The sequence below is a fragment of the Ursus americanus genome, chromosome 22 (genome assembly GCF_024610735.1).
Source record: "Ursus americanus isolate L20-20 chromosome 22, mUrsAme1.1.p, whole genome shotgun sequence".
NCBI classification, from domain to species: Eukaryota; Metazoa; Chordata; class Mammalia; order Carnivora; family Ursidae; genus Ursus; species Ursus americanus.
In genome coordinates this window covers 1,362,065-1,386,897 of record NC_142148.1, presented here as the reverse complement: position 1 = coordinate 1,386,897, position 24,833 = coordinate 1,362,065, and the positions used below count along the sequence as shown (strand labels likewise).

The 24,833-nt window shown below is 64.2% G+C and overlaps 1 protein-coding gene across 1 annotated transcript; it reads left to right on the top strand.

The window, feature by feature from the left end:
• On the top strand, window positions 1-23,988 carry SLCO4A1 (solute carrier organic anion transporter family member 4A1). Its single transcript, XM_045795058.2, has 13 exons — window positions 1-99; window positions 9,752-9,852; window positions 10,539-11,422; window positions 12,342-12,432; window positions 13,145-13,266; window positions 13,680-13,791; window positions 16,941-17,095; window positions 18,567-18,762; window positions 19,768-19,933; window positions 20,029-20,201; window positions 20,466-20,530; window positions 20,961-21,109; window positions 22,853-23,988. Exons 3-13 carry the CDS (start codon window positions 10,606-10,608, stop codon window positions 23,015-23,017), a joined length of 2,211 nt encoding a protein of 736 aa, XP_045651014.2. The 5' UTR covers window positions 1-99; window positions 9,752-9,852; window positions 10,539-10,605; the 3' UTR covers window positions 23,018-23,988.
• Window positions 23,989-24,833: the final 845 nt, after the last annotated feature.

Genomic DNA, 24,833 nt, shown 5'->3' with positions numbered 1-24,833 from the left:
CCGCGGCCGGGCGGGCCGGGAGGGGATGAATGGAGCCGGAGCCGGCGGCGAGCAGCCGCCAGAGCGCGAGGCGCGGCGCGGCGGCCGGGTGTCGGGAAGGTGAGTGCTCCGGGGGCGGGGGGTAGGGGGGCGCGGGCGCGGAGCTCGGGGCGCCATCGCTGGGCGCCGCCCGGGCGCGCCGGCCCCGGCCTGCTGACGTAAGGAGCGCGGCAGGTGCCCGCTGACGCCGGGCGGGGGCCAGCGGGCTCGAGGTGGCGCCGGCGCCAGCGGGGCGGGACGCGGGGCACGGGCGCTGCGCCCCACGGCCCGGCTGCCTCTGGGAAAGCCGAGGGAAACGCGCCCCTGTCGCTGCCAGCTGCCCAGGAGGAGGCGGGCCACGGGGAGGGCAAGGCAGGGAGGGAGCGGCCAGGCTGGTGACCAGGGCTGGTGGCTGGGCGCGCACGCAGGCGCAGGCCCCGCGGGTCAGGGCAGGGGCAGACGCGCCTGCCCCGGGTGCGGAGCGGCGGCCGTCCCTCCACCTGCGGCGGATACGGCTGCGGCTGAGTCCAGGAGGAAATAGTCCAGCGCAGAAGTTTCTCGCGGGCAGCCGGGCTTTGTTCGCGCCACAGCTGCGCCGCAGACACCTCGCGGCGGGGGCGCGGGCGGAGCTTTCCCCGCGCGCGGGGCTTTGGGGCGAGCGCGTGGGGGCCACGCCGGCCGGGCCCTATCCCAGCCCCATCGCAGGCAGCCGGCGCAGAGCGGGGCTGGGGGACCCCGGCGCCCCCTGCGGGCAGACGGCGGGGGAGGATGGAAACGAGGATGCGGACCCGCTTTAGGCGCCGGGTGGGCACACCTGGCCCCAGCCCGGGAAGCCCAAGGCAGACGCCGGGCTTCCACCTGGCCCGCGGGAGCCGGCCCCGCGGACCAGAGTGGAGAGAGGCCGCTGGGGCCCTGCGGGGGTCCGCGGCCCGGGGGCAGAGACAGGCAGCGTGCGTGCGCTCCCTCGTGTGTGGGGAACTCGGTGGCGGGGCCTGTTCTTCTCCGGAGGCGCGGGGGCGCCTCAGTAGTTTTCCACCTCAAGGAACCAGCTTCCTAGTCCCTGCGCCTCTGTGCTTTTTGGAGCCCCGGTTCCCTCCGCCCAATCAGAAACTGGCTCCGCTCGGTGTACCCAGGTTCTGCTGTGGGATTTCTTTCGGTGCAGGGTGGGGCCGGTGGGGTTCAGAGGAGAGGAAGCCTCTGGTTTTAGCGGGTCTGTGTGTGACCCTGAGGGTACCGATAGTAGGAGCAGAGGAGGAGCTGTTCACTGAGCAGGTAGAGCGCCAGGCGCCCGAACCAAGTGCTTTGAGCATTATCTCGGGTAAGCCGGGAGACAACGGGTGAGGTAGCCGCTGTTGTTCCCATTTTACAGGTGAGTAGACCAAGGCACTAAGAGGTTTGGTGACTTGCCCATGGGCACACAGCTAGTATGTGGTGGAGAGGTTTTAATCCAGCTTTGGGTGATTCCAGACATTTTGCAGCTCTGTTCCTGGTGGGAGAAGACAACCCAGGTGAGCCAGGCCGGACACAGAGCAGTGTCCCAACAGGCGGGCCCACGGCTAAGGAGACTGGGGCGGTTGGCAGGGAGAGCCAACGCCTATGGGGTGCAGGGAGAGAGCCCACACAGCCAGCTTTCCCAGGTGTCCAGCAGCAAGAGGACAGAAGGTCCTCTAGGTCGGACCCCCATGGCGGCTCCTGCCTCTGTCCTGCTTTCCTGCTGGGCAGGGCTGGTGGACACGACCTGGACATTTTTATGGGGCTACTTCCCTCCTGGGTGGCTCTGGCCTAATCCGCCCTGGGTGTGGCCCCTCAAGCCGGTCCCTGAGCAGGTGCCAACCAAGTCCCTCCCCACTCCGTGGTGAGGTTGCTGGGTGCCTGGAGCTTGGGCTTAATGATGGCCGAGTGAATGGAGGTCTGGGGCTGACGTTCTCCTTGTCAGAGCACCCAGTTCTGAGTGACTCCGCTCAGAGAGTCTGGCTCTCCCTGGTCTCCCATGGACCCTTGCCTTGATAAGCCGCCGATGCAGCCTGAGCTCTGGGTCTCCATCTGGCTTCCAAACGATCCAGAACTCTCCGGGAGTGTTAATCCAGTTCCCAGGTCAGCACTGCTGAGCCAGTAGCAATTCATAGCTTTGTGGACTCATGCTTACTGTGGCAGTTTTGGTCCCCAAGGCCTCCCCGTGGTCGTGGGTTGTGGGCAGGACCTGGAGCTCATGGTCGGAAGGGAGTGGGGCAGCTGGCCCAGCAGGTACCCGGAGGGCTCGCCCAACAGTACTTCTGCTTTCTCCTTTGTGGACAGAGACCACAGAACTACTCCCTCCTGAGCCATGTGGCCTCCTGTTTTCAGGCGTGGCAAAGAGCCCATTGTCTGCTTCTGGAAGGGGGTGGACAATAACCCTCAGAAGCTCCCAGCTGCTCTCGTTCTGGGGCACTGAGCTGCTCGTCTGGCCTCAGCGTGAGGGTGGTGGTGGGAGCCCACTTTAGGGCAGGGCCCCGTCTCCACCTTGGCAGGTAATCGGCAGGCCCATCAGGACCCCGCCCCTGTGAGCAGGAAGGAGGCACCAGCTCGGTCTCTGGTCACCAGGGCTCTTGTGTGTGGGTGGACCCTGGGTCCTGTTAGCAGGGGAAGAAACTGGCGGGCTGGACCCCGGTTCACCTCCCCATCTTGGCTGGTCATGGGGACTCTTCGTGCTACAGGCCTTTAGCCTGCTGTCCTCAGACACCCCTCATTTCCCCTTGGTGGCCATGGTGCAGCCCCTTCGCACCAGCACGACACAGAATTAGCCTCTCGAACCACATTTCTGGGGCCAGTGGACTCTTTTCACAAACCACATGCCTTTTGAACAAGCTGCTCACGGTGAGGCCAGGCGAGGCCCACTGAGGACCAAGCACGGGGTCCGGACAGTCACAGCCTCCTGGGCCGGGGGGCTTCTCACACATCCCCTCCACCCAGGGTGTGCACCTTCTCTCAGTGGCTTTTTCTCCAGGAAGCCTGGGGGTACCCAAGGTGTTGTTCCTCGGCCCGACACCTTTTAGGGCTTGGGATCGCTGGGCTGAGTGGCACCCCATTCCCACCCCACGCTTATGTGCGGTCTGAGCGTTTCGTCATGGTGGTCTGCCTCTCCGCAGATGCCCCGGGGCGGTGCTTGGACCCACGGGCCTACCCCGGCAGGCCCATCATGGGGCAGAGCCCGAGCGCTGGCACCTCAAACCCTGTGTGGGCCCTTCTGCAAGGCTGCATTTCCCATGAGCCCCGCGTGGTGCCCAGACCCGCTCGGAGGAGAGGGGCCCCCTCCCTCCTCCCCAGGACGGCACACTTCTGTGGAGTGGAGAAGCGCACGCGCCGAGAGGCCCACCACCTGCCCGAGGTCGGAGCAGCCGCCTGGCTGCAAACACAGCTTCTCTCCGTCCTCTCCGTGGATCAAACGTTATGAGTTGGGAAGACGAGTAAACTTGTACTTGCCACACGTCTGCCTGCTGGTGGAGACCGGGTGGGGAGCAGAGAGTCCGTGCAGGACACCCCAAGGGACAGGGCCTCCGGCTCTCTCTCAGACAGTCCTTCATTGTTGGCCTCCATGTAAAGTGGCTGGCTTCCTGCCCACTCACCTCTGTGTGGTCACTAGGTTTGCAAATTCAGGACCCAGGCACTGCGGCAGCCACCCCAGATCCTGCCATCTGGTGTCTGCTCTAGACATGGCTTTGAGCCCCCTCTTCAACAGGTGAAAGTCCCCGCCACTCCCTCCGTCACAGGAAGAGACACCAGGATGGACCTAGGAGGCAAGAGAAGAGGTCTGCCTGAAAGACCTCCACGGGTCACAGAGGGAAGGACCCTGGGTCACGGGGGTTGGGGCAGGACCCAGGGTGTGAGGAGGGCGGGGGCAGGAGAAGGGCCGAGGACAGGGTGGGGACCCGTGGAGCCGGAGCTCAGGCAGGGGCTGACACGTGGGGTGTGGCACATGTCACGGTGACTCGGGCTGTGCCTGTCAACCTCAGAGCGACCAGGTGCAGTGAGAAGAGGACCTAGTGGCTGGAGCATAGAGAGGAAGGAGAAACGAAACCTGTGTGTGCCCCCAGGTGCCACATCCCCCGTGAGCGGGGTTCAGCATGGAGCCTGGGAGCGCCCGGCCCTAACGTGGAAGAGCGCTACTCACCCCACCCCGGGCCTCGGGCCCCCCAGGGCATTTTCTGGGCCAGAGCCAGACTCTCCCCAGGGTCTGGCAGAGGAGGACCAGGTGCTGGCGCTGAGGCTTCCAGTACCGCGCTGGGTGACCTGGTGCCCCTCCCCCTGCAAGATCTGCAGACAGCCCTGCGCGAGCAGCTAAGGGGTAGGCACGCGGAGGTGGGCTTGGGAGCACAACTGCAGCCCTGGACTGAGACGAGGCCCGGGCCCTGAGACAGGGCTATGGGAGCCACCCACAGGGGCCGCTGGCTCCTCACACAGAAGCTGTTAGAGCCTATGGGTGGGGGTGGGGGAGGAGGAAGTGGAACCTGGATTTCTTGGAGCCTAGTGGCTCAGACTCTGAGACGTGCGGCTGACAGCCAGGCCAGTGTAGACCTGTGGTCTCGTCCTGAGTGAGCCCGCAGGCGTGCACGCGGACGTGCACACACACACGTGAGTGCTCACACCCACCCCTGCCCCTCCCACCGCAGCCCCAGGTGCGGAGCGTCTGGCCTGAGGCTCCAGGGTACACATTATCCCGCCGCTAATCCTGGGCGCCTAATCCCAAAGGGCTCCTCTCCCCGTGCGAACAGACGGAGGGCTCCTGGCCGTGGTGGGGAGACACCCAAGGACCAGGGACAGGCCTGGAGGGTGAGATAAAGTCCCCACCACAGCGGGCTCCCTGGGAAGGAGCTGGAGGAAGAGGACGTTCGGTCTGCTCCTCTCAGGACCGGAAAGCCATCCAGGGTTTCCACAGAGCAGCTCGCAGCCTCAGATGTTCCCCACGAGGGGGAGGGCAGCAGAGTGCAGGGAGGGGCCACCCGGCGTGTGAGCGGGCACCCCAGACAGAGCCCCCAGTCCATGCTAATCACAGGGGGAGGGGGCTCCTTCCTGCTGCCGGCGCTCCCACGGAGGCTTTGTCCCTCATCCTGGGGCAGCACCCCTGGCTCTGGGGTGGGAGGACCCACCCCTGGGACTGGTGCAAGGCTAAGGGCTCGGCCATGACCAGGCCCACGTAATGCTTATGAACGGTGATGGTGGCAGGCGCCCTGGCCCTGAAGCCCTCCTGGGCCCCCGCAGGCCAGCTCCCAGCTGCATGCCTCTCGCCTCTGCTGGCTCCCCGCCGTCCGTGCTGTTCTCATGTGTAGCTGGGGCCGTTTGTAGCCGGCTCTAATGTGACTTCCCCGGGCATAGGGGGCTGGGAGCTCCTCACGGATAGGACAGTGTCTTGGCAGTCCCCAAACCCCACTGCCCAGCACAGGCCTCGCAGACAGCAGGTGTTGGTGTGAAACTGCCTGCGGTATCACTCAGGATTCTCCAGAGAAACAGCCAAGAGGAGAGAGAAAGATATATTTTTACGTATACCTTTTTATATATTATTTGTATATTATATATGCATATGCATATTTATATATAGACTTAATTATGTTTGTATATTACATATTAGATAAAGATTTATTATTAGAAACTCGGCCCATGCAATTACGGCACTTGGCAAGGCCCGAGTCTGCCGTGGGCGGGCTGGAAACTGGTGAGAGGAGAGGTGGAGGTGTGGTTCTGGCCTGAAGCTGAGGGCTGGCAGGGCGGGCTCAAGGACTAGGAAGAACAACGTCCCAGTTCAAAGGTAGCCAGGCAGGAGAGGTTCAGGGAAGGGCTAGCCCTTTCGCTCTATTCAGGGGTTCAACTGATTGGACGAGGCCCACCAGCCTTGAGTCCACCAATTCAAATACTCGTCTTCTAGAAACACCCTTGCAAACGCGCCTGGAATACTTGGCCGATGGGACACCTGCTGGCCCGCCAGACTGACGGGCGGAACCCGCCGTCACGCTGCATCAGGCAGCAGCTCCGGGCGGAGGAGGGGGAGGGGTCGCCAGGAGTGAGAGGTCCTGGGGATCTCATCGGTGAGGGTACCTGTGGACGGTACCTGGAGCCCCCGAGGGGTGGGGGCAGCCTCTCGGCCTTGTCTCCTGCTAAGTGCTCTCTCTGAGCCTCAGCTCCCCGTCGGCCCGCCTCCTGTCTGCCACGCGCTCCTGTCCTCTGCCGTCCAGCTGCGTTGCCCGGCCCCCAGCTCCAGCACCTCAGCGCCAGCTGAACGTGACGTGGGTCCCCACGGAAGGTGCCCACGCCTCAGCTCTGCAGGCAGGCCTCATCAGCAGGTGGAGAGCAGGCACACATTTTGTTCAGACCGGTTCCCGGTGGACAGGCTCACAAGGCTCCAGGAGAAAGCACCGTGGGGCCCGGTCCTCCTCGGAGGGGCCAGTTTGCCTCCACATGGCGTGTCGCTGGGTCCTCCAGCCCCTGGCACCTTCTCCCCAGCTTGCCCGCAGGGGCCCAAGATACAAACAAAAGTCAGTAGCCACAGAGCCACCGGCCTTAATGTGGGTCAGCTGACACCGCCTGGGCCACCGGCATGAAGGGCAGCCGTGAAGTCACCTTCTCCTGGCTGACCACACTGACCACACTCAGCTCTGCCCATCTCGGGAGCAGATCCTGGAAAGAAAGTGCCCATGAGCGACCTGGGTCACACCCCCATATTCCAGCAGCATTGCCCACAAGGGAGCCAATGACCAGGAGAACGAGATGGAGCAGCTCTGTGCCCGTTCGACCTGCACCTCCCATCTGCGCCGCTGGGCCCGGCCACTGTGGCCACGGTGCTCTCGTGCAGTGCTGCTGGCTTCCCTGCAGGCCAGTCGCACTGCAGGCCTCTACAGTGCGATGGTGGGCCTCGGGCACACGTCCAGAGCTGTCTCCGGCACCCCACGCACATACCGGTGCCCAGATCGGCCCGAGATCCTGGTGCAAACTCGGAAATATCCCTTGGAAGTCCCAGGATACTCAGGGCCATCCTGGTGGCTGGGAGACTCCAGGTGTCACAGGTCCCCAGACGCACTCAGGCTCCAGCCGCCGGCCAGTGGATGGAGGGGACGATTCCAGGCACTTCCCGCTGCTTCCTCACACGGTAGCCCAGCCTCCCCCTGTCTGATCAAGAGCCTTGGTGAGGGTGAGAGCCTTCCAGACAGCGCAGGAAACCTGGGGCAGAACTCCAGGCGTGAGAAAAGTCGGCAGAGGCTCTGTGTCAGCGTGCCCCCTCAGTGCGGGGACAGCAAGGGGCGGCGGGGCGTGCCGCAGCTGGGGGAGGGCTCCCTGGAGGAGGCTCACGGGCCCTCAGCTCGGAGTGCTGCCCTCCAATTCTTATGTGCGGGCGGCGGCCACCAGTGGGTCATCTGGCTAATACCCCAGATTGGATTTTCAATTTGCTAATTTAAATAATGTGATGTGTATGATTTGGCTTGAGCTTCCCATGTTCACGGCCAAGATCCGCAACTGTTGGTTCAGGGAAACCTGCGCCACTGACCTGGAGCTCCATGTTGCTGTTCTCCTGTGGCTTTGGTTTCAAAAGGGAGAGCTCTTCCCTTGTGGCCCCCCCTAATCACAAAAGCTAGCTCTCCCGCCACCTCCTGAGCCAGGCTGTGGGTCCCGTCCTCCGTCACCTGCCCCCGCATCTCTCCTGCAGAGGCCAGGCCCAGGGCTACAGCCCAGCGAGCGAGGCAAGCCCAGAGCTGAGGCAGCGGGTGTCTGATGGCGCCCTGGGTCTTGATCACTTATTGGGGATACCGACCCATGCATCATTCCCGAGGGCCCGATACTGACCTTTCACTCCCCGCAGGCTGCTGGGGGCCTCCCTGAGCTCCCGTGGCCCCCCGGCCCCGTCCCAGCTGGTGGCCCCGCATCGTGTTTGTGCAAAGGTGTGGATGGCTGTGTGTGTACACATGTGCGTGCATCTAGGGGAAAACACACCAGGGCTCCAGTCAGCACACGGCGGCCCCTGGACCTCGGAATTTGGGGTAACGTCGAGCCTTCGTGGCGTTTCTCCGTGCGCCGATTCAGCGGCCCGTCTGAGCTGTGGGGCCGGGAGGTGGAGGCTCACATGGGCGGCTGTCTTCTGCGAGGCTCTGCCGTGGTCCGCGTGCGGGCGTTGCGTGTGCCGGAGGTGGTCTCCGCGACCACTGGCTCCAGCAGCCGGGCCGCCGTGCGTGTGGAGCTGCTGTCCATTCGAGCTCGGGAGCTGGCCCTCCTGGCTCTGCTCGTACTCAAGCCGGGCCTGCTGGCCTCACGGCTCTGTAAATAACGTGCTGGCCCTCGCGGCCGCCACGGGGAAGACTGCAGTGGAATTTTGCGGGACATGCACAGCCTCGGAGCACGGCTGCAGATAGCCTGGGGTACCCGTGTCCACAGTGAGCAGCCAGCTCCGGGCATGAATGACCAGTCACGGTTCTTTCACTACGGTGTTGGCGGGATGGCCGTGAGGCACACACGGGGTCCTTTAACTCAGCGGCCACCTCCCCTCAGGCCTGTGGCCTCCTGGAAACCGGGCCACACGTGACAGCGCCTGGCATCCCCAGGGGCTGCTCACTTTCCCACGGCTGCCTTAACCAATTCCACAAAGCGGGGGCTTAAAGCGACAGAACTTTATTTTCTCCCGGCTCTGCGGGCCACAGTCTGAAATCAGGGTGTTGGCGGGACCGCGCTCCCTCTGGAGACTCCGGCAAGGGTCCTTCCCGCCTCTTCCAGCTCCTGCCCCGTCCCCGGCTTCCTTGTGGCTATGTCTGTGCAGCTCGGCCTCTGTTGTCGCGTGACTTCTCTGTGTCTTGTCTTCTAAGGACACTTGTCACTGGATGAGGACTCACCCCAATCCAGATGACCTCATCTCAAACCATTAATCACATCGGCAAAGACACTTTTTTCCAAATAAGGTCGCAGTGTCTGGGTGCACCTGTCTTTCGGGGAGACCACCATTCGCCCCCCTCCAGGCCCCCAGTGCAGGGCCCAACAAAGCCGGCTCCATACTCGGCGGCTGAAGGAGCCTCTGACGACAGAATCCGACGGCGGGAGCCTCTCCCCGCGTCCACCCGACACCCTCAGCTCCGTGCGTGGGGGGCGGGGGCAGGGCGTCCCTGTGGGCTGGGAACCTGGGTCTGAGGACACTGCAGGGTCCCGAGTCACCACTAACGGGGCCCCAGCCCTGGGTGAGGCCGGCAGGCAGCTCCCCAAGCCTCCGAGCACAAGCCTGTGGTGTTTGCGTGCCTCCCACGGCCTGAGGCTCCCGGAAACCGCCGCACTTCAGACTCCCGGGCCTCGGACTACCAAGCGGCCCAGCCCAAAGGGTGAAGGGCGTGTGTCAGTGCTTGATGGTCTTAGTGCTGGGAGCAGGAAGCCTGAGAGGGAGGTGTGGCCGCGAGGGACGACCTGCTCCAGGCCTCTGTCCTTGCTGGCGGACAGTGTTCTCACGGGCTGCCCGCCTGTGTGAGCCCCTGTGCCCAGGTCTCCCCTTTCTCTACGACCCCAGTCACGGTGAATAGGGGCCCACGCTGACGGCCTCAGTCACCTCTCTAAAGCCGCTGTGTCCTAACACCCTCACGTCTGAGGTGCTGGGGTGACGGCTCCAACACGTCTCCTCTGGGGGCACACAGCTCAGCCCATAACCAGTGGGAAGTGCAGTGGGGTTTGCAGAAGACCCTCGGTGGAGGTGGCCCAGGAGCAGCTCGGCTGCAGTAACGTTGGATGCTTCCTCCCACAGCGCGTGCGAGCGTTGATCTCCGGCGGGAGAACCAGCCGCGCGTCCGGTGCCGCCCGGAGTCCCAGCAGCCTGGGGCGTGCGGAAGCAGCCGCGTACCCACAGTAGGTGCTGCGCTTTCGGACGGTGGGGGGGGGGGGGGGCCGGGAGCCTCGCGAAGCAGGATTGCCCGACCCCAGCCCAGCCCCCTTGGGGTCGGGGGGAAGCAAGGGCCCAGGCAGGGACACAGGGCTGGACTGGGGAGCAGCAGACAGAGGGAGTGTTGGCGCTTTTCTTCCTAACTTGCCCACGTTGCTGCACACGTCTCGTGGTGACGTCTTGAAAACCTGCCGTGGCAGCGAGCACAGCGGCACAGAGCAGGCCACGCCAGCATGGCTGCCCTCCTGCAGGGCTCGACCCTGCTCTGACCCCCTCCCTCGCTGCCCTCCAAACACTGGACTAAAATGACTGCTGGGAGGCTGTGAGTTTAAGGAGGAACTGAGGCTGGACAGCGCGGAGACCGTGTCCACACGGGGCGGTCCCTCCAGAGGCAGCACAGCTCACGCCGGCCGAGCAGAGGCCGCGGGGGCAGGGTGGTCAGGGTGGTCCTCGACCACGGCCTCGTCCAGGGGTGTGGGTCCGGCACGCAGGAGGGGGCTGGGCCGGGAGGGTCAGCCCCATCAGACTGGGGAGTGGGCCACAGAGCCATCGGCTGCCCCAAGGGACCAGGCATGGTCAGGGGCATTCTCGCCGAGATGTCAGTGTGTTCGAGGGTCCATGTAAGTTTTCTAACCAGAAGCTCTTCTTGCAGAACGAACCCGCCCCTGGAGTACGGTGCAGCGGCTTCCGTAGCTGCCCCTGGCGCCCCCTGGGCGGCCATGCCTCAGCACTCGGTGGGGGACAAGCCCTTGGTCTCCGTGCCGCAGCTGGTCTTCCCAAGCCCACCCTCGGCCACGGATGGCGGGTGCAGCCACACGCCCTCCAGCAGGCGGGCATCCCTCGGCTCGCCCCTGAGCCATGGCGCCCTGTGTTCCGCCGCACACAGCCCCCTGGACTCCTGCAGCCAGCCGCTGTGCCCACCGCACGCTGAGAAGCATGGCCCCCGGGCCGCCCCCCAGATGCACTACGTGGCAGCCGGGCCACAGAGCGTGGCGTGTGGCTGGCGGGCCTTCGCGCCCAAGTGCCTGCAGGCCTTCAACACGCCCAGGGGCTTCCTGGCCTTCCTGTGCGCGGCGGCCTTCCTGCAGGGCATGACCGTGAACGGCTTCATCAACACGGTCATCACGTCCATCGAGCGCCGCTACGACCTGCACAGCTACCAGAGCGGCCTCATCGCCAGCGCCTACGACGTGGCCGCCTGCCTGTGTCTCACCTTCGTCAGCTACTTCGGGGGCAACGGGCACAAGCCCCGCTGGCTGGGCTGGGGCGTGCTGGTCATGGGCGCGGGCTCGCTGGTGTTCGCACTGCCCCACTTCACCGCGGGCGCCTACGAGGTGGAGGGGGCCGAGGGCGTCGGGACGTGCGGGGCCAACCGCAGCGTGGCGTGCAGGGACAGCGCCTCGGGCCTGTCCGGCTACCGGCTGGTCTTCATGCTGGGCCAGTTCCTCCACGGCGTCGGCGCCACGCCCCTCTACACGTTGGGCGTCACCTTCCTGGACGAGAACGTCAAGTCCAGCTACTCGCCTGTCTACATCGGTGAGTGGGGCCGCCGGGGGCACGGGGCGGGCGTGGCCACGCCCTTCCTCGTTGGCCACTCGTGGTCACGGGCGAGGGCGCAGGTGAGCGCGGGCCTTCCTCCGGGGCTGGGGTCGGCCAGGCGCTGCCCCACTGCCCGCAGGGGCTGGGCTCAATCCTCATGCTCCCGCTGACATCCCCACGTTTACGGTGCTGAGATTTCTGGGTTTCAACCTCGTGCTCCCCACTTCCCCGCGTCCCTCCTGCCAGGCCAGGCTTTCCCAGGGAAAGGCGCTCAGGGACATTTGAGAGAGACTGGCTGGCGTTCCAGGGCTGGCCGGACCTTGTCCGCTGACTCCGGCCTCCTCCTCTCCACCTTGGGCTCTGTCCCTCTAAGTCGCTCAGTGGTGCCGACCCAGGGCGGCTGGGGTCCCCTCACTCCAGCGAGGCGTCAGTGGGCCCGTGGGGCTGAGTGGAGGCACCCTCATCCCACAAAACGAAGCCCTCAGGATCTTGGCCCTCTCGGGGGAGGAAGAGTCCACACGCTCCTGCGTTTGGCTTTGACCAAAGAACTGTGAAAGCACTCTCAAAACTTGACAGCAGGGGGCCTGGGTGGCTCCGTCGGTTGAGCGCCTGGCTCTTGATCTCAGCTCCGGTGTCGATCGATCTCAGGGTTGTGAGTTCAAGCCCTGCGTCGGCCCCTCACTGGGTGTGGAGCCTGCTTTAAAAAATAAAATAAAATAGAATAAGTAAATAAAGATAAAAAGTTGACAGCAGCCCGATCTCGGACACGGGGGGGCCACGTAGATGCGCTGTGCTGTGGGGGCAGAGGGCACAGAAGTGCGGAGTGGGGGGCTCTTCGCGGGGGACGACGCGAGCCCCACAGGGCGGCGAGGGGCCAGGTGCGGCCGCGGCTCCACAGCTCCGCCTCTCTCCGCAGCCGTCTTCTACACGGCAGCCATCCTCGGCCCTGCTGCTGGTTACCTGCTCGGAGGAGCCTTGCTCAACATTTACACAGAAGTCGGCCGCCGGTGAGCTCCCGGGCTCCCCCTGCCCCTGGGGAACAGCACGCCACGGCAGGGGCGGGGAGGGGGGGCGACCGGGGTCCTGGGGGGTGGTCCCCTGAGTGCGGGCCTGGGGGCGGGGACAGTGTGCGGGGAGGGGGCAGCTCCCCGGAGCCAGGCGACACCAGGCCACTGTTTCTCTGACGCCCTTTGCGGAATGGACAGCGGATTTTCGTGCTGCCGTGTGGTTCTTGTGTGGGGTTTTCTGCACCAAGGGGGTCTCCGCTGATGCCAGTTGGGTGTCCTAAATTCAACCCAGTTCTGACAGACTTCCCAGCCCCAGGAGACCCCCAAGTCAGACGCCAGCCTCGGGTGCTGGGTCCCCTGCTTCCGTCCTGCCCGGCTACAAATCGGTGGTTCCGCGACCCCGTCCTCAGGCGTGATAACCGCTAGAACGGCTCACAGACCTCGGGAAGGCGCTTCACTCGCTCGATTGCCAGTTTATTAAAAGGATTACGAGCCTGGAGCCGCCGGCTGGAAGAGTCGCAAGGGCAAGCGTGGGAGCGGGTGCGGGTTTCCATGCTGGGCAGCGAGTCACCCCCACACCCCGCAGCCACCGCCTGGAGGCCCTCCAAGCCCCCGGTTAAGGTTTTCACGGACTAGCGTGCAGAAGGACGCCCGGCGTGGGTGCCCTGAATGCGTGTGGACAGGACGCTGACCCCACACGCTCTCCCCGCAGGACGGAGCTGACCACCGAGAGCCCTCTGTGGGTCGGTGCCTGGTGGGTGGGCTTCCTGGGCGCGGGAGCTGCCGCCTTCCTCATCGCCATCCCCATCCTCGGCTACCCCCGGCAGCTGCCAGGTGGGTGCGTCATTCTCTCCTCATCCGGGCTGGGGAGAGCCTGGGAAAGTCTGGGCCCGTCACCTGCTGGGGGGCCCCCATCCTGCAGGCCTGGCCTGGCCCCTGTGCTGCTGACACAGGCACCGTCCTGCCCGTGGCTTCTCCCCGTCAGAGGCACGCAGGAGGGGCTTGTGGCAGCCGGAGCGTGCGCCCCTTCTGACTCCTTCCGTTCCCTCAGTCCCACGGTGTGTCCTGCCGCTGGCTCTCCCACCTCCCTCCTCTCTGCCAGCTGGTCAGCGGTCACCGTGCTGCAGCCCCGTACCCCATCTGTCCCCACGCCCTCCATCCAGGGGACCTTCCCACACCTGGGAGTGGGGCGAGGCCTCAAGCAGAGCCCTTGGTCCCTGGCTCTCCTGACATCTGTGTCCTTCCAGGCTCCCAACGCTACGTGGTGATGAGAGTGTCAGAAACACAGCAGCTAAAGGACAGCGGTCACAAGGCGGCCAGCAACCCTGACTTCGGGAAAACCATCAGAGATCTGCCCCTGTAAGGACCTGATGGGGGGTGGTGTGTGCCTCTCGCCTGTGTCCGTGTGTCCTGAGGACCCTTGGGGGTTCCCACACATGCTGCTCCTTGACCCCAAGCTAGGAGAGTCCATGTGGCCCCTCCAGGGCCATGTGGCCAGCGCACAACCCCTCAACCTCCCTCATGACCCAGGTGCTTCAGGTCTCGGCCCCAGAACTAGGAGACTAAGTATCAGCACCCAGAGCCCTTGGGCCTGGAGCTGCGGAGCGCTGGTCGCGATGGAGGGCCAGGACCCCAGCCCCTCCCTCCACTGTGCCCTCTGACCGTTGGACTAAGTGGCACCTGCATGGGCTCCAGGCTCGCGCCTCCTCTGTGCCTCGAGGTCGCTGAGGACCCTGGGAGGAGCGGGATTGTCTCCGGCCCTCTGCCCTCACTGCCCTGCACCAGCCCCTCCTCCTGTGCTCCCCTCTTTCTCCTTGTGTGTGAGCTGGCCTGGCTTTGTGCTCTTTACACAGTATTGGGACGAAAAGATCCCTGGCCTGCTCTGGTCTCAGAGAGCACGACCTCTTCACAGGGATGGGTCATTCCACAGGGGCCTCTGCCGGGAATGGGAAAGGAGACCGCTGGATGGTCGTCAGCCTGGGTCCTCGGCCTCACTGAGCTCCCTCGTGCCCCTCCCAGACCCTGGGGCCTGAGCCAGGAATGGCCGTGTCTAACTGGCCTTATGGGGCTGGGAGCTATTAGTGGCGGGAAGGAGTCCCTGTTGCCGGTCTTCACCGCTGGAAGGATGAAGGGGTATCAGGGTCAAAGGTGGCCTCTGGGGAAGCCCCCGGGCCGTCCACTGTCCGTTGCTTTGTTTCCCCATGGAGGGGAAACACGGCTGTCATGCTAAGGGTGGGGGGGGTGGGCGGCCCCCTGACCCATTTAGGGCTCTCTGTTCTCCTGCTTCCCACTTCCTGTGAGACCCCCAAAGCGCTGCCCACTCCTGAGGGTGCCCCCGAAGCAGGCTGAGCCGAACTTCCATTCTGTGCGCGCGCTAGGGACCCAGCACGTCAGCAGCACTGGGGCAGTGGCCGAGAGGAGGGTTGCGTCCGGGCTTAGCTCCCCAAATCCTGGAGCTGTGACCTCTGTTACGAGCACGACCAGTTCTCTGAGCAAATTCAACACAAGGATCTCAGCAGAGCAGCCTACAGCCTGGGATTAAGAAACGCACAAGTCTGCACACCACGAGCGAGGGTGGCCTCCTCTCCGGGCCTAGCCGAGTGCCCCAAGGCCTGGGCGGGTCTGAGCAGGGCCCAGGGAGGGGACCAGCCGGGCCCAGGGCATCTCCCCACCTGAGAGGCCGACAGAGGAGGTCCGGGGGAGGGGCAGGTGCAGAACCCAGCCGAGCGCCCGCCCGTCGGCAGGCACTCAGAGGGCATCGTCTTCCCCTCGTGAACGTGGGACCCGAGTAACGAGCCAAAGAGAATCGTGTTCAGTCTTCAGGCTTGAAAGTCAATTGTGTTGTGAACCAGGGTGGGGAATGGCGCCTGGGAGTCTGAGGCGCCGTGAGCCGAGGGGAGTGTCTGCCTTCTCTCCCTCCCGGCCGCCTGCTCCAGGCACTGGTGCAGAGGCCGCACTGCACGTTCCGAAGTCCCAAAATCCAGTTTATTGTCGGCCTGTGTCCTCTAACGGCAGAGCATTTGAGTGTCCAGGTGTTGGCAGCTGCTGTGACGTGCTCAGAGACGTGAGCCCCCGGCTGGTGCGGGGATGACCAGCGGCGTCTGTGCGAGCTAGGCCTCCGGGGCTGGGGCTCCCGTGTAGACAGCAGCTCTGAGCAGCAGACTGGAGAATGCCAGCCCAGGAGGGCTCTTCACAGCCGCCCCCCACGGCAGTCGGACGGTGGCCCTTTCCTGCCAGCACCTGCTTTCTCACAGGCGCAGGAGGGGGCGGGTCCGTCCTGCCAGGACCTGGGGCTGCCGCGAAAACTCTGCCCCCGGCCCACCCCACTCACCAGCCCCGGGGCCAGGGACAGCCACGGCCCTGAAACCTCGGTGCCCGGCGGCTGGATGGCTGGGGACGGCTCGGGGAATCGGGACACGCAGGCGGTAGAGCCTCACGTGGGGGCGACGGGCTGCCCCACACAGGCTGAGCCTCGTCACCTCCGGACCCCCCGTGGCTGCAGTTCCTGTATGCTTTCCACTCTGATCCCTCCCGTCAGCAGCCCTGTGAACGCAGTTGGTTCTGTGCCACTCGTGACACTTAGCGGGCAGGTAGAGTCGGGCATGTAATCAGCACACGGGCACTAGCCGTGCTCGGCCTGAACCCCTAACGAGACGCAGAACCCAGTTCAGCCAGAGCGAGTGGCCCTCAAAGAAACTGCTCATCCCAGTGGCAGGCAGTGTGGGGCAGGCTCGGTGTCCAGCCCGTCCCTCGGCGGAGACACAGGGGGACAGCAGCCAGAGCCCACGCCCGACACCCACAGAGTTGGCCGTAGTGAGACCGGAGGCCAAGTGTCCCCGAGGGCCCTGCAGGGCTCCCACTCCCAGTCCTCAGAGGGGAAGCAAGGCTGGCTTCACTGGGGAATCAGCCGGCCAGGTCCGGTGGGGCCGATGCCAAGACACTCCCTCGGGACCCGGCAGCACCACCCCCGCCAAGTACGCACCCAGAGAAACTGGGGGGCCAGCCACGCCCACCCAGAGCCTCCCTGGAGAGGCCCCCCTGTCCCCCCTTCTCCAGGGCTGGTGGTTGAGAAGGGACCCCACCTCCCGCTGCCCATTCCCCTTCTGTGGGGGCCTGGCCAGTCCTGGGCTTAGGGACAGCACCTTCCCCAGCCCCCGGCTCCTGGTTCAGGCCAGCTGCCCCCCAGGTGACTGAAGGGTGCCATGGGCGCTCAGGGTCTCCCTGTGCTGGAGAGGGGAAGGCTCTGAAAAGGCTCTTCCCCGGTTTACCAGCAGTCTTTCCCGGAGCTTGTTCTCCACCAGCCGAAGCCCAGCCTCACACCCTCTCTCGGTTTCTCTGGGAAGGACATGGAGCGACTGCAACACACCAGTCCACTCCCCATCCCTCCCTCCCCTCTCAGACCTGGGGCTCTGTGTACTCAGGTGGGGGACCGTGGCCCCAGGAACAGCGCTTTTGCATACCCAGCTAGGGCCCACTCTGACCCTCTGTCTCTTCTCTCCCCCATCCAGCTCCATCTGGCTCCTCCTGAAAAACCCCACATTCATCCTGCTCTGTCTGGCCGGGGCCACGGAGGCCACGCTCATCGCCGGCATGTCCACCTTTGGCCCCAAGTTTCTGGAGTCCCAGTTCAGCCTGAGCGCCTCGGAAGCTGCCACCTTGTTTGGTGAGAAAACTCGCTGAATCTTGGGGGTCCTCTGACTTTTTGTGAGTTCTCAGATGAGTGGGGGGTCTTTGGAGTATCTCTGAGACGTCCAAACTGCTGCTGTGCACGTGAGGGTTCGCGGGGCACGTGGTCCCTCAGGGAAGACCCCGGGAACAGGTGTGGGGCTGTTTGTCAATGTCGCGATATGGGTCCGATGCTCCTTGCCGAGAGGTGGGGAGCGCTGACCACAGCGTGCTGGCCAGTTCTCTCGGTGGACCCCTCCTGGTGGGGATGCGCCCTAGCTGGGAGGGTCCGGGTGGGCCCAGCTCCTCTGTGCTGCCTGCTGCCCACCCAGAGCCTGGGCCTTCATCATCCCTGGCTTACTGCAGGAAGGGTTTGGGTGGCGGTGCCCCCCTGAGCACCTGGACGCTCGAGCTTGGCCATGCCCGTGAGCCAGGTGGCTGGTGTCCCAGGATTTCATGGGACCATGAGGTTGGGGTCCCTGGGCCTGCCTGACCAGAGCCATTCTGTGGCCAGAGGCGAGTCAGCCCGCTGAGGAGAATGAGGGGGCCCTCCTTGGGCCCTCCTGCTGCTGTCCACACCAGGCAGGAGGGGTGTGTGAGTGGTCACCCGACGTGGGGTCAATGCCAGGCAGGGTCCATGCCAGACGTGGGTGGACCCTAGCCGGAGGGGTCAACGCCGTGTGTGAAAGGTGGGGTGCATCTGGGTGGCACATGGGTCAATGCAGGCTGCGCCCCAGCCCTCAGGGGTCTGTCCCCGGCACGGGGCTTGGGTGTTCGATTAGGTACCCCATCCCCCCTTATCTAATGCCACCAGACACCCCTCCTTGCCTGGCCTCTCAGCTGACCTCCCATGCCCAGGCCTCTATCCACAACTGCCTCCCCTTCCCCAAAGTGGCCCCTCTCCCTGTGCCGACACCCCCCCCCCCCCGAAGAGCTGCATCCTCTGGGGCCCCAGGCTTAACCGCAAAGGTGTAAGGGGCCCACGCCAGAACCGGCCTTGGTCAGTGCTGGGAACACCGAGCCCCACGCGCACCTGCACTTTGTCCTGGGACAGCCTGGGAACCCTCATCCCACCTCCATATGAAATGGCCCTGGTCACGGGTTTCTCCAAAAGGGGCTCACAGTTGGACCCAGCAGAAGCCATGGCGGCCCAGGGGAGCACACTGGGGGCCTCCCCATCAGGGGGCAGGGCCATTGACCTCTCCTCCTCCCAGGCCCACCCTGCCCATGCATCCTTCCACCTCTGGGCAGCCGTGTGTCCTTCCTGAAGGCCCCTGGACCCAGGCTGCCCCAGCAGCCCCCTGACCCATGGCCGAACACTCAGGTCAGAGCCAAGCACTGCCACATGGACAGACAGATGGCTCTGGGCCCCAGTCTCCCACCTGTAGCGTGGAGATGAGAAGACCCAGTGGGTTGCCGGCCCCACCCCTGCGCTCCTAGGGACCGCGCTGAGCCCCTCCCTCCTGCAGGGTACCTGGTGGTGCCGGCGGGCGGCGGGGGAACGTTTCTGGGCGGCTTCCTCGTGAACAAGTTCAAGCTCCGTGGCGCAGGCATCATTAAGTTGTGTCTGCTCTGCACCCTGACCAGCCTGCTGGCCGTCTTCGTGTTCTTCATCCACTGCCCCAACGTGCCCATGGCGGGCGTGACAGCCAACTATAGCGGCAGGTAAGCCGGCGGCGCCTGGATGGACGGGAGACCTCCAGCGCCCCCGTCGGGGGCCCCAGTGGCCCCGGGGATGGGGAAGGTGGGGTTGACCCTCGGTCACTGTCTGGAGAGGGTCGGAGCAGCAAGACAACAGCTCGTGGTCACTCAGACAGCCCAGTGTCGGCCCTTAAGAAGCCCCAGGCTCCGCTTCAGCCCTGAGCCCAATGTTCTCATCTGGAAAACGAGACCATGATCACCCAGCTCCTCTCCACGTGTGGATGTGGAAAGTGGCCCAGGGTCAGCTCTCACATGTCACTGCATCATGGCGACGTGAGAGCAAAGGCCTCCGATGGCAGGTGGCGAGTGTCTAAGGCAGGTGCCAACCGCCTGCTCCTGGGCCGACAGGGCCCCTCCCGGGGTTCTCCGTGGAGCTGACAGGTCCCGATCCAGAGCTCGAAGATGCTGTGATGGCGCGGTCCTCTGACGGGGTTGGTGGGGAGGGGACAGGCGACGCTGCCGTGGTCCCGCCATGAGGGCTCTGCCACCACGGGCAGGAGGCGGGAGCTGGTCCTGGGGCCGGCTCCAGGCCATTGTGCTGAGGGCGAGCAGGAAGGACCGATGACGGTACAGAGTTTTCCATTTGAGCGGAAAAGAGAAGAGATCGTGTGCGTCTGTGAGCGTTGCCGTGTGGGCACACACGATCCGTGCAAATGTGCGGCCGCAACCTGAGGGGCTGGCGCCCTGGCGGAGGGCTGTGGCCCCCATCCTCTCGGCACTTCTGTGTTCTGAGCCTGTGCACACATTGCCTCTCCAATAACCGAGTCAGGGGAGCATGGCACACACGGTCGGGGAGCAGAACAGGGCGTGTGGTGCGTGGCGTGGGAGTTTCCAACGATCCTGCGAGTGGGAGGCACCTTCCTCGGGTGGAGCAGACGTGGCCGCTGGGGCCGAGTCCTGCGGCTGGGCGCTCCCCCCGCCCCCCGGCGCTGGCCCCGGTCCCACCGCCACCTCGTCTCCGGCCCGCAGCCTCCTGCCCGAAGGCCACCTGGAGCTGACGGCCACCTGCAACGCCCAGTGCGCCTGCGGGCCCGAGCAGTACAGCCCCGTGTGCGGCTCCGACGGCCTCACGTACTACTCTCCCTGCCACGCGGGCTGCCACGGGGAGGCTGCGCCTGGCACGGGCGGCCAGAAGGTGAGTGCGGCTGCTGCCCTCGTGCCGTGCGCGCCCTGCACTGGGGGGCCCCCGTCCCTTCCTCCTGTAATCAGCGCTGTCGTTGCGCCCCTCAGGTGTACCGAGACTGTAGCTGTGTCCCTCAGAATTTTTCCTCTGGTTCTGGCCATGCTACCGCAGGGAAATGCACTTCAACTTGTCAAAGAAAGCCCCTCCTTCTGGTTTTCATATTCGTTGTAATTCTCTTTACATTCCTCAGCAGCATTCCTGCGCTGACGGCAACGTTACGGTAAGCCCCGGGCCTGGGTTTCGCTCAGGTCCAGCGCCGTCCCTTGCAGCGCGCTGCGGCGGAGCCCTGCAGACCCTGCAGGGTACGTGCTGGGCCCCTGGAGCGCTGCGGCAGCAACGGGCTAACTGCCTCTGTGAGGTGCTTGCCACCTGGGGAGGCGGTGATGCAGCCTGGGGCTTGGCCAGGACCTGGCTGCTGGCGTGGGGTGTGACGTGGCGGACGCCACACTCTCCTGGCCGCTGACGCTGCTGTCTTCCATTTCAGGTGTGTCTGTGACCGGCAGAGATCCTTTGCGCTGGGAATCCAGTGGATTGTGGTTAGGACTCTAGGTACTGTGCCCTGGGTGGCATGGTGGCATGGTACAGTTGTGTAGTATGTTCACTGCACAAGGGCACCCGGCAGAAATCTCACCTGGCTGGTGTGCATCCCGGCACAGCTTGCGCCCGTGTTGGGGAAGGATGCCATTCCTGAACAGTCCACTAGAGGGACCCGTGGTCATTTATTCGCCCAGAGGGTGGCTTTTCCTTGTTAGCACAAAGGGTGTCAGAAGTCACGGAGATTCCCCGGCCTGACGCCAGGTCCCCCCAGAAAGGAACACTGATGTTCACTTTGCACCCCCTGAGATCACCAGTGACCAACACCACCGTTCTGAGAACCCGCACAGTCTGGGTCTTGGCGCTGCCCCTGCTCCCCCCCGCCCTGCCTGCCCTGTGCAGGCCGGGGCACCGTGCCGGGTGCTGACTGAGCCTCTCTCTGCAGGGGGCATCCCAGGGCCCATCGCCTTTGGCTGGGTGATTGACAAGGCGTGCCTGCTCTGGCAGGACCAGTGTGGCCAGCAGGGCTCCTGCTTCGTGTACCAGAACTCGGCCATGAGCCGGTACATGCTTACCTCCGGGCTGGTGTACAAGGTGTGTGAGGCGGCACTTGCCCCGCGCGGGAGGGAGGGAGCCCCAGAGTCGGCTCCGAAAGGCTGAGCATCTTCTCCAGCTAGCTCAGCGGTCCAGGCGCTCCACGGGGGCCCTCACAGCTCAGACCCTCCACTGGACCCTGGTGGCCCAGTGTCCAGGAGCAGCGTCCTTTCCAAGTTAGAGCCGTCGGGGTCGGGCCGGTGATGCTGCGATGGCCTCAGAGCCCCAGGGCCTCCAAGCCCAGCCGCTGGGGGTGCCTCTGGCACCCCGCCTGCCCAGGCCTTCACACTGCAGCTCGGCCGCTGGGCCTGGGGCTCTGGTCAGCTGGGGTTTTGCAGAAATGAAAACCAGCTCCTTTCTGTGAGCGTGGGTTCTGACAGGCCTGTTCCTGTCGGGGCCGGGTCGGCCTGATGGATCCACGCACCAGCAGCACCCTCTTCTTCCAGCCTTGCTGTGCCCAGGGCGCTGCCCCCTCCCCTAGCCCAACCCGTTAGGAGAAACTTCCTGCTGGACCACTTGGCTCACGTTGCGTGGGAAGAAGCACAGTATTTATAGTTTGAATTTTGCCTGATTGGAGGAAAAGGCACAAAACCTTCACAATGACATGAAATCCTGGGGCGTCTGTGAGAGGGTTCTGATTCCCTTCTCTGGGTGGGGTGCTCCGGGGTTCCACCTCTTGCCTTGAGTTTTTCTGGAAGGGCCGGAGGTTGGAGGGTCCTCGGCCTGGGTTTACCTCCGCACGGCTTAGCGTAAAAAGAGCCGGTGTGAGCAGGGATTGGGAGGCCCTGGAGGTCAGCGCCGGTCAGCTGTAGAGACACGCCCTTTCCAGGGCTTCTGTGTCCTACGGTCCCTCTGCCCAGAGCAGCTGGCCCGTGCGGGGACGTCTGTCTGCCCGGACCACCACCCCCGGCGTCGGCACGATGGTTAGGAGCGCGTCTAAGGACACGGTTAGTTTTAGCGGGAGGAGCAGACAGGTTCCAAACACGTCCCATTCGGTCACCGTCCCGAAGTGGAAACGCTTCGGGCCCGTCAGGCCGGGGGTGTTCCTGCTAACGCAGCATTTACACGTCAAAATGCACGCGTGTCTCCAGAGCCCAGCTGGCGGGCCCAGTGTCCTCCCCGAGGCCGCGTGGGGGCCCTGCGGGCCGTGAGGTCCATGCGGCTGGCTGCGGGGTGCGGCCTCCATAGCGCCGAGCAAGGACCACAAACCAGGAGGTTTAAAACTGCAGACACTTAGGTTTTCCTCGGCTCTAGACGCCAGAGGCCCCAAATGCACGTGGGGCAGGCCGGTTCCCTCTGGGAGCTCTGCCAGGGGCCTGGGGCCTGCGTCTCCATTGCTGCCTCCGGGTCACATGGCCTCTCCCTGTGTCTCTAAAACTGCTTTCTCCTTGCTCGGGTAAGGACCCCCGGCATGGCAGGTGGCCCACCCAGCATCCAGGACGAGTTCATCTCGAGATCCTTAACTGAGTGACATCTGCAAAGACCTATTTTCAGCTGCAGGTTCTGGGGGTCAGGGCTGGCGTGTCTCTTTTGGGGGGACGCTGTTCAGCCCTGAAGCCCTCCACCTCCCCTGGGGCCTGGTTTTAGTCAAATGGTGTTTTTTGTTCCCTCACAAACAGTATTGGTGTCCACGCTAGGGTTCTGCAGGAAAGAAGGGTCTTCTTGCCGGAGCAGGGGTCCTCAGGGACCGGGGCCGGGTGGGCAGCTCTGGGTGTGGTCCAGCGAGCGCCTCTTTCTCCCTAGGTGCTGGGTTTCCTGTTCTTCGCCACCGCCTGCCTCCTGTATAAACCACCCTCGGAGTCTCCCAACGGACTGGAAGCTTCTCTGCCCAGCCAGTCCTTGGCCTCCGACACCCCCATGGACCTCCGGGATGCCCCCACAGCCCTGCAGCTCCAGAGTGACGTCTGACGGCCCTTCTGTCCACCCAGGGGCACTTCCTGAGACTCTGTCTGATTTCTCCCCAGAGGGGCTGACCCCTCGCCGGTTGATACCCCCGTGCTGAAGACCCTCCAGAAATCTCCCATTGGATCCGAGGGTCTCGAGCGGGCGGAGGACGCATGTGGGTCTCTGACACCAGGGAGAGAGAAAGCGAGGCACACCGACAATGGGTGTGGGGACCAGGGTGATGGTCTCTCCGGCTCAGAGAGCACGAGGCCTAGCTGCCGTTCCCTTCCTGCTTCACACTCCATGAGTGGACATAGCCACACAGCACTGAATTCTCCTCGGGGGCCCCAAGAGCCCTGGACGCGTTAACAGCCGTGCTTTTAAAACGAACTACGCAATCCTGACTGTGCTGTTAGTGCTAGAAAGTGCAAAGCCACCTGCAGGCCTGGGTGTGGGGCCCGCAGCTTCCGGGAGGCCTGTCGGTTACAGTCCTGCCCGGGACCCTGGGGAGGGCCCGCCACCGCCCTCCACGCGCACACAGGTCTTTATGCACGGCCCCGTCGAAACCACTGGATGAAAGCAGAAGGCACTGCCCCCCCACCCCGAGGGGATGTCTGCGGGCCGTGCTTCTGAACGGTTCCGTTCACTGCATCCTGCGGACCAGCCTGCCCTGACTCCCGGTGTTTCCTCTGAGGACGGGAAGCAGGTGTGAGGCGGTCCCCAGGGGCGCGGTCCTGGTGAAGCCGCCTTCTCGGTGTTCAGAGCAGCAGCTGGACGGGAGCCGCGTGCATGAGCAGAATTTATGAATCAGTATGTTGCATAGACTTATTTATAGGATTTGTTTTTTACCCGATAGTGAGGGGCACGTCGTAACACGCTTAGCAAGCACGTGTGACTTGTACCGCGAGGCCAGCGGGACTTCATGGAATGTCTGTCGGCGGGTGTCCTCTGCTAAAATGATGTGTATATAAATATATTTTAATATTTAAAACCTATCTCTCTGTCCAATGTGTTTTGTTTCTATGAATTTGCAGAGTTCGATGGTTTCATACGTCCTTCCTGTGGGTTTCTGAGTTTGAGTCTCAAAGTTTGTGGCAGGCTGGCCCCGGATGAGCACTTTCTTGGCCCTGAACCCGCCTGGGCAGGCATCTCCCCTCCCCCATTGCGACCCCAGAGTCCAGCCCCCGGGTGGGTGGGCCTGAGTCCTCAGCCCAGGGCCCCACTTCCTGCCCTTTCCTGAATGACCCGACGTCAGGACTCAGACCAGGATGGCTGGACACAGAACTGGTGCTGGAGGAATGTGTGTGTGTGTGGGAGGTGGGGAGACCCAGCACTGCCTAGGTCGCTTTGCCCCGGGCGTCCGATCTGATGGAGCAGCGACCACGCTGGGCGATGGCCTGTCTGCGTCGCCCCTGGAGGGCCGGAACTTGGCCACCGTAGTGATCAGCGGACAAATGATCCAGTCCCCGGAGCTCCCAGCTGGAGGTTCTGAGCGGCACCAGGCCCCGAGTCCCTGCAATGCCCAGGGCAGGTGTCCTTCCTATCGGGGCACCTCTGCCTCCTTGTCCTGTGGGGATGGTCTGTGACAGCTGGAGGACCGAGGCCACAGGGGTCCTGGGGTGTGCCCTGCCTTCCCCTGGTTGAATTCAGGCCCCCCAGGCACCAGCTCTGGCTGTGACTTCTGACCCCAACTGCAGCCCCTCCCAGGTGGGCGCCAGGGACCCCAGAGTCCACAACTATGGCCGGTGGGCACCGGGGAGCCAGCTCAGAGGTGTCCTGGGGTCCAAGACCCCAGACAGGGCTCTCTTCCTTCCACTCCCACGTTTCTGTGAATGTGAGC